Source organism: Thamnophis sirtalis, unplaced genomic scaffold (assembly GCF_051295495.1).
Source record: "Thamnophis sirtalis isolate CommonGarterSnake01/CBP01778 unplaced genomic scaffold, rThaSir2_p1.2 scaffold_15, whole genome shotgun sequence".
Taxonomy (NCBI): domain Eukaryota; kingdom Metazoa; phylum Chordata; class Lepidosauria; order Squamata; family Natricidae; genus Thamnophis; species Thamnophis sirtalis.
Genome location: NW_028261395.1, coordinates 10,356,800 through 10,374,854, shown reverse-complemented (window position 1 = coordinate 10,374,854; position 18,055 = coordinate 10,356,800). Strand labels below are relative to the sequence as shown.

At 42.0% G+C, this 18,055-nt stretch overlaps 1 protein-coding gene across 1 annotated transcript in view; it reads right to left on the bottom strand.

Annotated features, from left to right (window-relative positions):
* Nucleotides 1-322: 322 nt before the first annotated feature.
* The window catches only part of MICU1 (mitochondrial calcium uptake 1), a 205,215-nt gene continuing 187,482 nt past the window's right edge, over nucleotides 323-18,055 (bottom strand). Inside the window, exon 12 of the mRNA XM_087701830.1 lies at nucleotides 323-2,192. Within this exon, the coding sequence (XP_087557956.1) occupies nucleotides 2,032-2,192 (161 nt within the window). The 3' untranslated portion in view covers nucleotides 323-2,031. The remainder of the gene's footprint in view (nucleotides 2,193-18,055) is intronic.

Here is an 18,055-nt window from a genome sequence, read left to right as displayed (position 1 = left end):
CCTTTTTTTCTTACCTAATGCTTCCATTTCTTAGACTTCCCATTTCTAACCCATTTTGTGTGTTTTGATAATGAAAAGGAATAGGGATGCTGGTCCATGCATCTTCTTACGTAAAAAGCAAGTTCACTGCTTCTAGACATTCTGAAGCACCAATGAAATGGAATTGTTAGTTGATATACCGAGAAAAGGCATCCATTGCATCACATTTTCCATTCATCCTTTTTCCTTTCTGCCGAAGGTCAGCTGAATGTCATCATTGAGGAAAAGTCAGCCTTGCTTAAATCCAGGGGATTTCTATATAGAGAAAGACACCAGAGACACATTTCTCAACCAAGGGATTTCTTGGCATCCATTGTAATTGGAATAACATTTCTCAAGCACTCAAAGCTCTGTAAAAAACAGCTTTAAGAACAAATCATGGTATGATCACAAGCTAGGGAAAAATTACAGACAGAAATGCATACATGGGTGGGTAAGAATCATCATCTAAGGTAAGGGCAGGGATGGCTGCTGGGGATCCGCTTGGTCAATACTCTAACTAGGATTCTGCCCAGTTCGAGGCACCTCCAAATGCCACCCCTGGCTGACCACGCCCACCCTGCCCCTCCCCTCCCACCCCGCTGCTCCCAAGAATCTCCATGCGGCCTGTTCATCATGCCAGGTAAGTGCAGGGCCCAGAGAGGCCTCTGGAGGTTCCAGAAGTCTGGAAACATAATAAACCCAGCCTCCGGAGCCTGGGGCAAGCAGTTTTCGTCCTCCCAGAGATTCGAGGAAAGCCTCTAGAACCTGGGAAGGGTGAAAAACGCCCCCCCTCCCTGCTGTTGTGGAGGAGGCCGACTAAGCCATGCCCACCACCCACTCAGCAACGAGGCAGCGAACCCGTTGCTGCAATTTTTGAAGCCCATCCCTGGATAAGGGTCTTATGGAATGAGAAATGAGAAAAAACATTACGTTTAACTTGTGGGGTTTTTTTTAAAGATCAACCAAGAAGCACTCACTTCTTCAATGTTTTTTCATAATGCATTGCAAAGCCATTTTTGCAGGAGGAGCCCTCTTGCAAAAATTCCTTCATATTAACACCCCACCTGACTTTCGCTTTGAAACTCACAGACAACTGAGAAGAGAGTCCGCATCTGGGCATTTTGCAAGGATTTCTGAAAGTCGGGATTCGTTTATCGTGACCCCCCCCTTCTCCCCCCTTATCTTTCAAATGTTTCAGATCAATTTTAGGGTACTGGATAAGTGCTGACTCAGTCTAAGAAGGTTTTTTTTTGTTTCGATCCAACAAACCCCTTCTAATCAGTCTGCTACTCATATACTGTCCACTGAACCATCCTTACTCAGCCATTTTCTACTAGAGATACTACAGATGGAACATTCAAAACCAACTGACCAGGGGTGGGTTTCAGGCGGTTCGCGGCAGTCTCCGGGAACCGGTTGATCGGCGAACCCGGAAGTAAGTAACTTCCGGGAACGCCGAAGGATCCACCCGCCCGCCCGCGTTTCTTACCCGGTTTTGACGAGTTCTGCACTTCCAGGCATGCGCAGAACGCATACAGCGCCTGCGCGATCCTCCAGGAGCAGCTGGAACATCGCACAGGCGCTAGTACGCATGCGTGCACTGCACACGTGCACGAGGACGCCGCCGGCCCCATTCCAACTGAACCGGTTGGAACGGGGCGAGAAACCCACCCCTGCAACTGACAAAGGAATTGGTTTGGTCTTCCAGAAATTAAAAAAAAAGGAAAACTTAATGGAAAACAGAAAAAATATTTGCAGGTCAGTAAGCAAACTGTCAAGATAAATGTCAGAGTGGACTCAAATTTCTGTTTAGATGTTTTGAAGTCAGTTGTGTAGCTCCATTGTCTTTGCCTCCCAAGGTTTGCCTTTCAGTGCCATAATGAAGGACAAGTCCTTCCACTGAAGAAGACCTTCCATCTTGGGGCATCTGCCACCAGGCAGAAGAAGGCAGGAGAATCCAGGATTCTTGCCAGGTCGGTGGTACAGCCAGGCTTTCTTGTCTTCTGGGGGTTATTGCTTGGGCATGGCAAAATCCCAGGCCGTCTCCTGAGCACACTTCCACATGGCCCTTATGAGCCGCGTGAAGCCCATGTCTTTGGGCTTCTCCAATCCCCTCATAAGCCTCTGCTTCATGATGGCAACAAATTCCTTGTTGCTCAGCTCTCCATTTCCTGAGGGAAGAAAAGGGAAGACCAGTTCAGACAATGGAAAATGTAAACAAGTAAATAATAATAATAATAATAATAATAATAATAATAATAATAACAACAACAACAACAACAATGACTATGGCACAAACCAGCAGTGGTAATTCCAGTGGTAATTGGCACACTGGGTGCTATTCCAAAAGCACTGGAATCACATTTAAAACAGTTAAAAATTGACAAAATCACCATCAGTCAAATGCAAAAAGCCGCACTGCTTGGATCTGCACGCATATTACGAAAATACGTTACAACGTCCTAGGCCCCTGGGTGGGGCCCGACTAGTAACCAATGCCAAATCCGGCGAAACAACTGGCCGCTGTGATACAATTGTATAATAATAATAATAATAATAATAATAATAATAATAATAATAACAACAACAACAACAACAACAACAACAACAACAACAACAACTCCGCCGTTGCCGGTCCCAAGCCCGGATGAGAAAGGAGGAAGGTTGGGATCAGGTTGGCATCTGGTCCCGTAAAAAAACCCCTGCCAACCCATACAATATGGTGAAAAAAACGAATAAGAATTCCATACCGCATCGGTCGTCACGCGGGTTAACAAGGGCCGCAGCGGATGTTGGGGTCCCTGGACATCCGTCGACAAGTGGGCTACAAGTGGCCCAGCCAACAAAATGACAAAAATATAGTGCAGATGAAAACCGTGCCATAATGGCCTGTTACTACAACTCAGAGCCAGAAAAAAGAGGCTATTTAAAGAGAATGTATGAATTATGGAAACAACAATATCCAGATTCAAATGTTAGTGAACAACGACTAGCAGATCAAAGGCGATTTATTATACGGAATAAAGTGTTTAGTGAAGTTGAACATGAGGAAATTCAGGCAAATTGCAAAACCCCAAAAACAATATCACAAGCGGAAATAACTGATATTCAAGACACAACTAAAGACATTATAGTAGAACTCCCAGAAGAAGCTCTCGGGGAGGAAATAACATCACCACCACTAGAACCAGTTATCACTGAACCAACTGATGAACTAACTCAAAAACAAAAAGAATTGAAGGATAAGATCATGGAGCATTTTCTGCTTAATGAGGAAAGGCAACGTTTACCACCACTAAAAACTGTGCCTAAGAAAATTTTGGCCCCTATCATGAAAATGGTTAATGCAGTGTTTTCAACAATTGAACCGGGATCCATCTTGGAAACAAACCAGTTAATGTACAGCGCAGCTGTAATAGTCACTAATGAACTAGGCATTAAAATTAAAGTACCTAGTCACACAACAGAAAAAGCATCAAAGCCAAAGTGGAAAATCCGTTTAGAACAAAAAATCAAAAAATTAAGGGCAGATGCTAGTAACTTAAAGAACATGCATGAGCAACGGCTTAAAAACAACAAAATCATAGATCGGCTAATCAGGAGATATAGATTGGATACAAGAAACATCAATGAAGCTGTAGAGATTGTAAAACAGCAGATAACAGCAACAGCTAGAAAAATTGAAAGATATGAGGCACGAATCATCCAATATAAACAAAATCAGCAATTTCGATCAGACCAACGGCGTTTTTATCAAAGTCTTAATGTAAATGGTGACACCAAAAGTGAAAAACCAGAAAAACAGGCCACAGTTGAATTCTGGAAAGAATTGTGGGAAAATGCAAAGGACTACAACAAGGAAGCAAAGTGGATACATGACTTTGAGAAAAGCATTGGCAACAAACAAATGCAAGCATTAGAAATAACAACTGAGATGGTCAAAAATCGAGTTAAAAAGGTAAAGAATTGGACATCACCTGGAAAGGACCAATTACATGGTTTCTGGCTCAAATATCTGACCAGTTTACATGCAATATTGGCCAGGCAACTGAATGAAATTTTACAAAAGGGCCAAATTGATGAATGGTTGACAACTGGAAAAACATACTTGATTCAGAAAGATGCAACTAAAGGAACAACACCTGAAAACTACAGACCAATAACATGCTTGCCAACAACCTTCAAATTACTCACAGGCATTATTGCAGATAACATGATGGATTATTTGGAAACAAACAACATCTTGCCAGTAGAGCAAAAAGGCAACAAAAGAAGGAGCAGGGGCACCAAAGATCAGCTTCTAATTGATAAAATGATATTAGAAAATTGTAAGAACAGAAAAACAAAATTGAATATGGCCTGGATTGATTACAAAAAGGCATTTGACTCACTGCCACATAGTTGGATCATAAAATGCTTAGAAACAACTGGCATTAGCAAAAATATTACACCCTTTACTGAAAAGGCGATGAAACAATGGAGAACTGAGTTGGCAGTGGGGAATGAGATCTACGGAATGGTTAATATCAAGCGAGGAATTTTCCAGGGTGATTCACTTTCACCTCTTCTCTTCATCATCGCAATGATCCCACTATCAGTAATCTTAAAAAAAATGAAATTAGGCTACCAAACAGCCAAAGAAGCTGAAAAAATTTCACATTTACTATATATGGATGATTTGAAACTCTATGGAAAGTCAGAAATAGAAATCCAATCATTGACAAACACAGTCCGAGTATTCAGCACCGATATTTCAATGCAGTTTGGCATGGAAAAATGCGCCACTGTATCCATAAAAAGGGGCAAAATCACTGCATGTGAGGGAATTGAAATGCCCAATGGCCAATTAATTAAATGCAAAGAAAATGAAGCCTACAAATACTTAGGCATTCTGCAGTTGGATAACATCAAGCATGGAGAAGTAAAAACTATTGTCAGGCGAGAGTACACCAACAGAGTTAGGAAAATTTTAAAATCTAAATTGAATGGTGGAAATACAATCAAGGCCATAAATACCTGGGCAATACCAGTTATAAGATACACAGCTGGTATAGTTAACTGGACACAAGCTGATTTGGACCTTTTGGACCGAAAAACCAGGAAACTAATGACAATGCACTACAGTTTACATCCACGTGGTGATACTGATAGACTATATCTGCCCCGAAAATCAGGTGGCAGAGGATTATTACAAGTGAAGCAAACAGTTGAAGAAGAAAAACATGCACTGGCTGATTATTTAAAAGAAAATCAAGAACATCTATTAATCGAAGTAAAGAACAAAAATCTACTGAAGGCCCAACAGACGAAACAAGAATACAGAAAAGATGTGATAAAATCAAGAATGGAGAGTTGGCAGAACAAAGCACTGCATGGCCAATTTCTGGAAAAAATAAAAGATAAAGTGGACAGTGAACAAACTTGGTTATGGTTAACAACAGGTACATTAAAGAAAGAAACAGAGTCACTAATCCTGGCTGCGCAAGAACAAGCTATCCGCACAAATGCCATTAAGGCCAAAATCGAAAAATCCTCTGATGATGCCAAATGCAGACTTTGCAAAGAAGCTGATGAAACTGTTGATCACATACTCAGCTGCAGTAAAAAAATCGCGCAGACTGATTATAAATTGCGGCACAATTCAGTAGCACAAATGATCCATTGGAATTTGTGCAAAAATTATAATATCAAAACAGCAAAAAACTGGTGGGAACATCAGCCTGAAAAAGTCACCGAAAATCAGATGGTCAAGATCTTGTGGGATTTCCGTATACAAACCGACAAAATACTGGCGCATAATACACCAGACATCACACTGGTTGAGAAAAATAAGGTCACAATCATAGACATCGCAATACCAGGTGATAGCAGGGTCGCCGAGAAGGAACATGAAAAAATCGCGAAATACCAGGATTTAAAAATCGAAATTCAACGACTATGGCACAAACCAGCAGTGGTAATTCCAGTGGTAATTGGCACACTGGGTGCTATTCCAAAAGCACTGGAATTACATTTAAAACAGTTAAAAATTGACAAAATCACCATCAGTCAAATGCAAAAAGCCGCACTGCTTGGATCTGCACGCATATTACGAAAATACGTTACGACGTCCTAGGCCCCTGGGTGGGGCCCGACTAGTAACCAATGCCAAATCCGGTGAAACAACTGGCCGCTGTGATACAATTGTATAATAATAATATAAGTTTGTCATGGAGAAATGCGCCACTGTATCCATAAAAAGGGCAAAATCACTGCATGTGAGGGAATTGAAATGCCCAATGGCCAATTAATTAAATGCAAAGAAAATGAAGCCTATAAATATTTAGGCATTCTGCAGTTGGATAACATCAAGCATGGAGAAGTAAAAACTATTGTCAGGCGAGAGTACACCAACAGAGTTAGGAAAATTTTGAAATCTAAATTGAATGGTGGAAATACAATCAAGGCCATAAATACCTGGGCAATACCAGTTATAAGATACACAGCTGGTATAGTTAACTGGACACAAGCTGATTTGGACATTTTGGACCGAAAAACCAGGAAACTAATGACAATGCACTACAGTTTACATCCACGTGGTGATACTGATAGACTATATCTGCCCCGAAAATCAGGTGGCAGAGGATTATTACAAGTGAAGCAAACAGTTGAAGAAGAAAAACATGCACTGGCTGATTATTTAAAAGAAAGTCAAGAACATCTATTAATCGAAGTAAAGAACAAAAATCTACTGAAGGCCCAACAGACGAAACAAGAATACAGAAAACGTGATAAAATCAAGAATGGAGAGTTGGCAGAACAAAGCACTGCATGGCCAATTTCTGGAAAAAATAAAAGATAAAGTGGACAGTGAACAAACTTGGTTATGGTTAACAACAGGTACATTAAAGAAAGAAACAGTGTCACTAATCCTGGCTGTGCAAGAACAAGCTATCCGCACAAATGCCATCAAGGCCAAAATAGAAAAATCCTCTGATGATGCCAAATGCAGACTTTGCAAAGAAGCTGATGAAACTGTTGATCATATACTCAGCTGCTGTAAAAAAATCGCACAGACTGATTATAAATTGCGGCACAATTCAGTAGCGCAAATGACCCATTGGAATTTGTGCAAAAATTTTAATATTAAAACAGCAACAAACTGGTGGGAACATCAGCCTGAAAAAGTCACCGAAAATCAGATGGTCAAGATCTTGTGGGATTTCCATATACAAACCGACAAAATACTGGCACATAATACACCAGACATCACACTGGTTGAGAAAAATAAGGTCACAATCATAGACAACGCAATACCAGGTGACCGCCGAGAAGGAACATGAAAAAATCGCAAGATACCAGGACTTAAAAATCGAAATTCAACGACTATGGCACAAACCAGCAGTGATAATTCCAGTGGTAATTGGTACACTGGGTGCTATTCCAAAAGCACTGGAATTACATTTAAAACAGTTAAAAATTGACAAAATCACCATCAGTCAAATGCAAAAAGCCGCACTGCTTGGATCTGCACGCATATTACGAAAATACGTTACGACGTCCTAGGCCCCTGGGTGGGGCCCGACTAGTAACCAATGCCAAATCCGGCGAAACAACTGGCCGCTGTGATACAATTGTATAATAATAGTAATAATTGTACATAATAATAATTGTGATACAATTGTATAATAATAATAGGAATCTTCCAAGAGGACTCACTTTTGCCACTACTGTTCAACATCGCATTAATCCCACTAACAATAATCGTACAAAACACAAAACTGGGCTACCAAATCTCAAGCCAACATGACAAGATAAATCATCTACTATGCATGGATGACTTAAAACTGTATGCGCAAAGCCCCATTGAACTTGAATCAATACTCAAGACAGTTCAACTGTTCAGCAGCGTCATCAGAATGAACTTTGGACTTGAAAAATGTGCTATACTATCCATGCAGCGAGGAAAAATGGAAAAAAAAATAGAAGGAATAGAACTGGGAAATGGAAGCATCGTGAAAGCATTAGCAAAGGATGACAGTTATAAATTCCTAGGCATATTGGAAGCAGATAACATCTTGAACAGAAAAATCAAAGAGTCAACACAAAAGGAATATATCAGGAGGGTCTACAATTTCTTTGTAGCCCAATTCTGCATTTGTTTATTGTTTTAGGCTGAGCCTCTCCTGTTTTTCTGATTGTTTTTGTTCATTACCTGCATTTCTGATTCAGAAATACTATATTCTAAGTTTTGATGGCTCCTTTAGGGAAATAATCATTACTACACAGCTCTGATCATTCTTGTTCAGCATAACGGGTGGAATGGAAAAAAGGAGATTTGGGGAGAATTAAAAAACAAAAAGCCTTATTTTCATAGTCAAATATATGTAGATATGTAGAAGAATTAATCAGTGGAATAGAAGTTGCCTCCAGAAGTTGTGAATGCCCCAACACTGGAAGTCTTTAAGAAGATGTTGGATAGCCATTTGTCTGAAACGGTACAGGGTTTCCTATTTAGGCAGGGGGTTGGACTAGAAGACCTCCAAGGTCCCTTCCAACTCTGCTATTATATTATACTGTAGATATAGACAAAGCGAACTAATATACAAAGACCCATTGTCATGAGTAGATGAGATTCTGGCTCTTTAATTATTGTCTTGAACTCTGATTATTAAAAAACCAAATTTAATCATGGACTTCCGTTGAAGTAGCGCCTTGATGATAATATGGAGAAAGAGGTTATTTCACAAAAGTTATTTTTCAGCAGCCTTGTGGAAAGCTTATAATTTAAAATAGGTATTAAAGCAGTACATTACATTTCTTCCCTTCTACTCAGTAATGAAAGCAATTCCCGCCTGGATTAAATTTACCAGCAATTGAAACCGTGCTAAAAAGATAAGTACATGGGTTTACGTACACATATATTGTAACTTTATTTTTCCCCACTATTCTTCCATGTTGCATTTAAAGAGGTATTTAAAGAGATGGAAGAGGAATGTTTTCTATCTTATGTTCAAATGAAAGAGTTGGTTGATGAAAGGAAAAATGATACAAGCTGGCCTCGATTAATGCAGTTAATGAATTCCATGACACTATCATCACATTATTTGAATTTGCACCATTCAAAGTGATATTTCTGTGAAAAAATATGATAATTGGTTGCAGCTTCATGAAAAGAGGCAATGAAAAAATTTAAACATAAACATTTGTATGCATACTATGTGAAATATTAGCATAAAGGATTACAAACACTGTATATTAATTACAATTTATGGTCTACAAAATCAAAATATAGAAAACAAAATAAAAACAAAGGAATTCTATTGTAGATTTCAGACATTCCAACATCACTGTTCTATTTTAGTGATGCTCTGACCAGTCTCATGTTGTTCAATGACATCAAATTTCTGGTCTATTGTAATAATAAGGCTTAAAAAAACAATTATAAAGTTTTCTGCTGGAATATTTTTATTTTCTCCATTTTGTATGCACAAATATTAGCAATGTCTAAGACCCCCAACACAACTGTGCATGAGGCTCACATTAACTGAATTTTGGGTTGCATTAAAGGGCAAATCTAGACAGCATACTAAAAAGCAGAGACACCACCCTGTAAACACAAGTGCTATGCATTAGCACGGCTATGGTTTTCCCAGTTGCAATGTATGGCTGTGAAGGTTGGACCACAAGGAAGGCTGAGCGCCAAAGAATTGAGGCCTTTGAACTATGGTGCTGGAGAAGACTCCTGCAAGTCCTTTGGACTGCAAGGAGGTCAAACCGGTCAGTCCTAGAGGAGATCAACCGTGACTGCTCTTTGGAAGGCCAGATCCTGAAGACGAAACTCAAATACTTTGGCCACCTAATAAGAAGGAAAGACTCATTGGAGAAGAGCTGGGGAAGATTGAGGGCAAAAGAAGAAGGGAGTGACAGAGAATGAGGTGGCTGGATGGAGTCACCGAAGCAGTAGGCATGAGCTTAAATGGACTCCAAAGGATGGTAGAGGACAGGAAGGCCTAGAGGAACATTGTCTATGGGGTCGCGAGGGTCGGACACGATTTCGCAATTTACAACGACAACAAAAAAGTCCAAAATGCGCACCACATTGAATATGACGTTTTTCAAACTCACACCAATTGTGACCTACTTATACAATGAACTAAGATCCAGACACTTTTCTAACAAGCAATTCTGCAATCCAGACCGAAGTCAGACTTTTCTGAGTGGGGGAAAATACCTTTCATTGCCATTGAAAATTATAATTTAATAATTCTATCAAACATATATCCTTCAGGACTTTCTGATAGTATCCGGTCTTAAGATGCAGTTAGAAGCAGAGCAATCCTAACTTTGAAATAACTGTTTATGCTCAATAGGGTGTATTGACTTTCATCCAGCAGTTGAGTAAATATGCTGCAAATATCTTTTATACTGCAGGTAGTCCTTGACTTATAATAGTTTATTTAGTGACCATTTGAAACTACCCTGGAAAAAGTGACTTATGACTGTTTTCACACTTAGGCTACTGCAGCATCTGCATGGTCAAATAATCAAACTCCAAATGGTTGGCAGTGGGCTCATATTTATGACAGCTCCCAGGGTTATCAGATCACCTTTTGTGACCGTCTGACAAACAAAGCCAATAGGGAAGATTCCAGGGACGTGCAGTCACTAAAGGCAGGGGAGGCGTGGCCTCACCAGTCATGAGGAAAAGGAAAGAATTTTAAAGAATTTTTTTAAAAATAATTAAAGCCAAGGTAGTTGCTACCAGATTCACAGTGACTTGGAACAGTGCTTAGTGTTAACTATAGGAGGAGGCCAGAGAAATAGGGGCCTCCTGTGCATAAGCAATTTTTTGCCTTTTAAGAGTTAAGCAAGGGTTAACAAGCAAAAAATTCCATATGCAAAGGAGGCACATGTTCTCTCGCCTCCTGTAGAGGGCATTTTTAGAGGCTTTTTAGAGTTCTCTGGGAGCAACTAGCTCAGTCTGACTCAGAGCTCTGGCAGAACCATGTTGCCTTTTCAAACACACACACACACACACACAGAGAGCTGGATAAAAGTACATAAGCCCAGCTTCACTGATTACAACGTGATTCACCTGCAATCAAAGGTTCCGATCGGAAGGCAGGAGGGGAAGGGGGGGGTATGGCAGAGGAGCTGCTTTCAAGCCTTTGGAAAATATATCCAATCCAACTTCTGTGTTTGTGTTTGTTTGAGAGTGAGTGTGTGAGTGAGAGAGGGATCCAATTTCTCTGTGTGCGTGTGTCTGTTTGAGAGAGGGGGGAAGGAGGGAGAGAGGGAGGAAGGAGGGGGAGGGAGAAGAAAAAAAATGGGAAAACTTATTTTGCAAGGGGGAAAAATGCTGTTGCTTTAAATCAGAACTGAGCATGCCTGGCTGTGGAATTCTGGGAGTTGAAGTCCACAAGTCTAAAAAGTGCCTCACCAGCCATAAAGCTGACCGCACGTCACTGGAAGATTCACTTAAAAACCTAACTAACTTATCAACTGCAGTGATTCACTTAAGAACTTTGGGAAGAAAGTTTGTAACATGGGCCAACATTCATTTAACCACTGATTGGCTTAACAACAGAAATTTTTGTTTGAATTTGCAGCAATCCAACCAGCACACAAGTAAATAATTCAGCAGAATTCATTTAAATAAGAAACTTCTTTATATACAATACCAGAACCAGAACTCAGAATCCAGAAGTCAGCATCAACCATCACAGAAGAACAGTTAACAGAAGCACAGACAATAAGCAGCATTTATATTTATACAGCTCAGTTAGGCTAAGCCACGCCCAGGCTCTGAGCTGGCTGAGTCACCAAACAGTCCCCATTGGCTGACCTGTTACCATGTCTATTCCAGCTCATAATTACTTATACACTGACAATGTTGGATTTGGTTATGGTGGTATGGGTAAGACCTACCTGTGTTTATTGCTCTTTTCCCCTAAAATTTACAATCTAAATTGTTATTTGTAATTGTAAATCGTAAAATACAGTTATTTGTACATTTTCTCTGTTCACTGAATCTATAACTCTACAAGTGATCCATTATTTTAGTCCAAAATAAACTAGGGGAAGCTAAACTTAATGCAGGGCTAAGTTGGCATGCGGAAACACACAAAGAAACAACTCAGGGGAAAAGAAACATCATTAATATGAATTACCCAACAAAAACTTTGTTACAGCCATTAACCAGAAATCCAACATCATAAATAAATAATACCCGATGCAGAATAAAACAGTCAATGGTTTTCATTTGTAAGGTTTCTCTTGAATATGATCATTCTCTGCCTAGTGGAAAAAATGGAAGACTTTAGGATTTTTATCAGCAATATGAAATTGTTCAGATGACTAGGAAGATTGTTAAAATAATGGCTGCAGCAGCAGTTGTCTTACGCAAGCCTGTTTGGTGTGGCGGTTAAAGTTGAAATTTTCTTCTGAAGTTACGATTTATTTCAAGAGGAAAACCAATATGAGCATCTGGTTTTAAGCCAAAAAGCTGCTCTCAGAGAATCAGAGAAGTATGAAATAGGAAGGTATGTCCTGCTCATTTGGTAAACGTTGTGTTGGCTCACTTCAAAATCCAAACCAAATAAAATGTTCAAGAATCCCTTATTAGATGTTGTAATCTTACTTCTCTATTATACTTCTCGCCTGGTGTTTTTCTGCTTTATAACTCACTCTTTTTTTTAGTAAGTTTGTAATCTACACAGATAACTCTTTTGCCATTAGATAGATTAAAAGACCATGAGGAATACTGTGCACCAAAGAATTGAGGCCTTTGAACTATGATTTTGGAAAAGACTCCTGTGAGTCCCTTAGACTGCAAGGCGATCCAACCGGTCAGTCCTAGAGGAGATCAACCCTGACTGCTCTTTAGAAGGCCAGATCCTGAAGATGAAACTCAAATACCTTGGCCACCTAATTGGAAGGGAGGACTCACTGGAGAAGAGCCGAATGCTGGGAAAGATTGAGGGCAAAAGAAGAAGGGGACGACAAGAATGAGGTGGCTGGATGGAGTCACCAAAGCAGTCAGCGTGAGCTCACAATGGACTCCAGAGGATGGTAGAAGACAGGAAGGAAGGCCTGGAGGAACGTTGTCCACAGGATCGCAGTGGGTTAGACACGACTTCGCAACTAACAACTAACAAAGATTAAAAGTTAATAAATAAGCAAGAGGGTTTCTTTGTCACTCTTCTGTTTAGATCTAGAACAGGGGTCCCCAACCCCGGTCAGTGGACTGGCACTGGTCCGTGGCACGCTAGCAACTGGGATGTGCAAACAAACAAAGCCCCATCCACAGGATGCAAGCACCACCCCGCCTTGGGTCTGTGGAAAAACCTCCCTCCACGGGACCTAGTACCCAAAAGGTTGTGGGCCGCTGGTTTAGATTATTGTTTGGTATATCACAAGGATGCTATCCCAAAACAAGAAAACCAATATGCAACAGTGCTTCTGAATGGAGGAGCAATGTTCAGTACAGGTAGTCCTCGACTTACAGCAGTTTACTTAGTGACCATTCAAAGTTACAATCATTTTTCACAGTTGCAACCTTTGCAGCATCCCCATGATCACATGATTGACATTCAGGCGCTTGGCAACTGTCTCATTGCTGCGTCCCAAAGTCATGTAATCCTCTTCTGTGACCTTCTAACAAGTGAAGTCAGTGGATTGGATTGGATTTATTACATTTATATGCCGCCCTTTTCCCCGAAGGGGACTCAGGGCGGCTCACAATTCAAGTCAGGGAAGGGGGTACAAACAGGGAATAAAAAAGACGAACATAACAATACACAATTTAAAAGCACACAACAGTCATACCATTCGAGGAGGGGGGCAAAAGCTCTTTAGCCCCAGGCCTGTCGGAACAGCCAGGTTTTAAGGGCTTTGCGGAAGGCCTGGAGGGTGGTGAGGGTTCGAATCTCCACGGGGAGCTCGTTCCAGAGGGTCGGAGCAGCCACAGAGAAGGCTCTCCTCCGGGTAGTCGCCAGTCGGCATTGGCCGGCAGATGGAATTCGGAGGAGGCCTAATCTGTGGGATCTAATCGGTCTATTGGAGGTAATTGGCAGCAGGCGGTCTCTCAAGTACCCAGGTCCAATACCATGAAGGGCTTTATAAGTGACAACTAGCCCCTTGAAGCGTATCCGAAGACCAATAGGCAGCCAGTGCAGCTCGCGGAGGATAGGTGTTATGTGGGTGAACCGAGGTGCACCCATGATCGCTCGTGCGGCTGCATTCTGGACAAGCTGAAGTCTCCGAATGCTCTTCAAGGGCTGCCCCATGTAGAGCACGTTGCAGTAGTCCAGTCTAGAGGTCACAAGGGCACGAGTGACTGTTGTGAGGGCCTCCCGGTTCAGGTAGGGACGCAACTGGTGCACCAGGCGAACCTGGGCAAATGCCTCCCTGGTCACAGCCGACAAGTGGTGTTCGAAAGTCAGCTGTGGATCCAGGAGGACTCCCAAATTGCGAACCCTGTCTGAGGGGCGTACTGTTTGACCCCCCAGCCTGAGAGATGGAAAACTTGGCCAATTAGTAGGAGGGAAACACACCAGCCACTCGGTCTTATCCGGATTGAGTACAAGCTTGTGGGGAAGCAAGACTCATTTAACAACCAGGTTACTAACATGTTGTGGCCCAGCAGGAGCCGTTGGAGTTGCCACCAGACTCCCACAGCGAGGGGCCCTATGAGTCGGCTCTGGAGGATGTGGAGGACCCTGGACAGGGTTCCGACTCCGAGCAGGGCGCAGAGAGGCTGGTTGGCCACCAGGAGGCGCCTGAGCCATGGACCAGTGGGGAGGAGACATGGGAGTGTGATCCTGACATCAGCAGTGAGTTGTTCCTGGATGCCCGGCACCGGAGAGCTAATAGGTGTAAGGAACAGTTGCGCAGTTACAGGAGGTAACTGTACTCAGCTGCTGGTAATTAGGCTCCTCTCCAGACTATAAAAGGAATCCTTGTGCACACGCCCCTTTTGCAGAAGTCAATGCATGAACTAATGTTGGAGAACAGTATTGTGAGCTTGGCAGGCTGGATTGCTGCCAGGGCTTATCTGTACTGGATTGCTGCCCAGGCGTGTCTATGCCGGTTTGCTGCCAAGGACCTGTCTGTCTGTTAATAAATTCCGTAAAGTATCTTTGGCTCGGAGTGCTTTGGTGTGGGGCGAGGGGGGTCAGAACACTAATATATCAACTGCAGTGATTCGCTTAAAAACTGTGGCAAGAAAGGTGGTAAAATGGGGCAAAACTCACTAACAAATGTTTCACTTTACAAGAGAAATTTTAGGCTTAGTTATGGTTGTAAGTTGAGGACTACCTGTATACCAGGGGTGTCAAACTCAATTTCATTGAGGGCCGCATCAGGGTTGTGTTTGACCTCAGGGGCCAGGGTGGGCGTGGCCAGCGTGACATCACACGTGCCAGCGAAAATGGGCTCCAGAGCTCCATTTTCAGCTGCAATGGTGTCCTGCCACCCTCTGCCAGTGAAAATGGGACTTGGGGGTGTGTGCAAATCCCCCACCCACCGGTGAGCTCTGTTTTCATTGGCAGAGGGCAGCAGGAGACCGGGCGGGCTGAAAACAGGGATTGGAAGTTTCTAGGGTGGCCCCACGGGCCAGATCTAAGCACCCCACGGGCCAAATCCCAGGAGTTTGACACCCATGGTGTATACAAACTGCAGTTCATTTGGCCATGGATTTTGAAAAATCTATTATCTGTGTAAAATGAAACATCATTGGCTATTTAAGCAGGTTAATGTTTTAATTTGATGCGAGCAACCTTTTAACAATTTTACATTTAAGAAGCTATTACGGTATATGTACTGACTTTACAGTGGTAGAGACTAACTTGATTCTGCACCTAATAACTGCAGCAAGACTGTTGGTGGCGCAATACTGGAAGAAGGAAGACTTGCCTACAATCCAAGAATGGACACTGAAAGTCACAAACTTAGCCGAGATGGCTAAAATATCGGCATATCTTAAAGATCACTCAAATGAGAGATATAAACGAGACTGGAAAAAATGGATTGACTATATACAAAATAAATACGGGACCAAAAAATTCCAGTTAGCCTATGCTTAAGATCAGAAATGATTTAAACTGTTTAAAGTTAGTTCAGTAAGAAGAAGCTAAGGTCAATGTAGAATGTCATTAATTCCTTTATTTCTTTTTTCTCAATAGATTTTAGACTGTGTTAGTTAAAAATCCATACCGTGTACGGGTTCTGGAAAGTCGGGGGTGGAGGAGGAGGGGGCTTGGGGGGGTGGAGGGAGGGGCATACAAAAAAAATTGTACTTCAATGTTTTAATGATTGACGAATGAGGAAATATTTGTGTTTTTTAAAAGAAATAAAACCTTTTTCCAAGAAGCTATTATGGGGAGCTCGAACTAAAGCTAAGTCACGCAATGGAGCCTCGGATTTCTCCGGAAATTTGTCACGTTTTCTTCTTCAGCGGGATGTATGCAGATGTAGCTTAGGTAAGAAATTTCGTGTGCAGCACAAGTCACACTGCGTGTCTCGGGTCCTTGAGACAAAAAAGATTTGCCTCTTTCATAAGTAAATAATTCCAATATTCTCCAAGGTTGGGAATTGGGTGGGGGTTTTATTTCTGGTTAGGTGTCATGTACAGGTAATTTAATGAGAACGATTGAAAGGCAGAAGGGAACGTTACCAACAAAACAAATTATTAATCAGCTCTGTCATCCAGTGGCCTACTTTGAAGTCAAGATTTTGAAATCCCAGGCTAATTTTTGTTTGCTCTCCCCAGCCTTCTTATCAGAAGTAAAATAAACAATTTAACAACTTTAATCCCAACTGGGCTGGGTTAAGAAGCAGCCTCTTTTTTCCAAATTATTCTTTACAGCAAAATGGTCCCTGGCTCACTTTCTACAAATACATTAAGGTAAATAACTAACACGCAGCCCTTCAGGACTGATTTTCAAATAACCTTCTGTAGCAACCTCTTAAATTTATGTCCACCTACTTGCTGCCTTCTAGATATACTGAACTCCCATTAGAACCAAGGTAATGATTTCAGCTTGGGGGAAGACTAGGTTTAGGTTTAGGTTGTTTATTTATATGCCGTCCTTTTCCCTGGGGGGACTCAGGGCGGCTCACAATCCAAAAGGGAAAGGGGAAAAACAGACTTTTTACATATAAGACGATACATAATTAAAACACAACATTCATACCATTTGGGCGGGTTACAATTTTTAGCCCCAGGCCTGACGGGATAGCCAGATTCTAAGGTCTGTGCGGAAGGTCTGTAGGGTGGTGAGGGTACAAATCTCCACGGGGAGATCGTTCCATAGGGTTGGAGCTGCTACCGAGAAGGCTCTCCTCCGCGTGGTTGCCAGTCGGCATTGACCAGCAGATGGAACCCGGAGGAGGCCTAATCGATGAGATCTAATAGGTCGTGTGGAGGTAATTTAAAACTACTCCTACTTTTGTACTTTTCTCAAATCAATAATAATACTGAACTTACGCTGTTTACATAGGAAAGCTAATTCTTGGTCCATGCTTCCATTTTGCTTGTAAGGGGTTTCAATTCTGCTTTTCAAAGGATGCTCCCTAGGTAAGGATATTTTCAATCATGTCTGAATCTAGTGTCAACCCTCGTGATGACATTCGGGGGGTAGCGGCTTTTCTGCAGCGCCGCTACCTCCCATCCTTGGCGAGGGCTTCCACGCCGCCAATGTCACACACTCAGCCATGCTTACACGCTGCCAACGCCACCGCTTGGCCATGCTTACACGCCAACACAGCTGCTGCCGCTAACACCACTGCAGCCACCGCTGAAGCCCTTCCCCTCGTCCTTCTGATGTTGGCGGAGCCTGTTAGAACCTCCTGGACAGCAGCTACACTTCAGAGCCTACTCTGAAGTAACTCTTCTACTCTGGTGTAGCTGCCTACTCTGAAGTAACTCTTCTACTCGGGTGCAGCCGATAAGGAAAGAGGCAATGCTGACTCTGAGTGGGGCTTGTGGCTGAGGGTGGTTGAGGCTCATGGTGATTAGGGGTATCATTTGGGTAATTGGGTGGATTTGTGG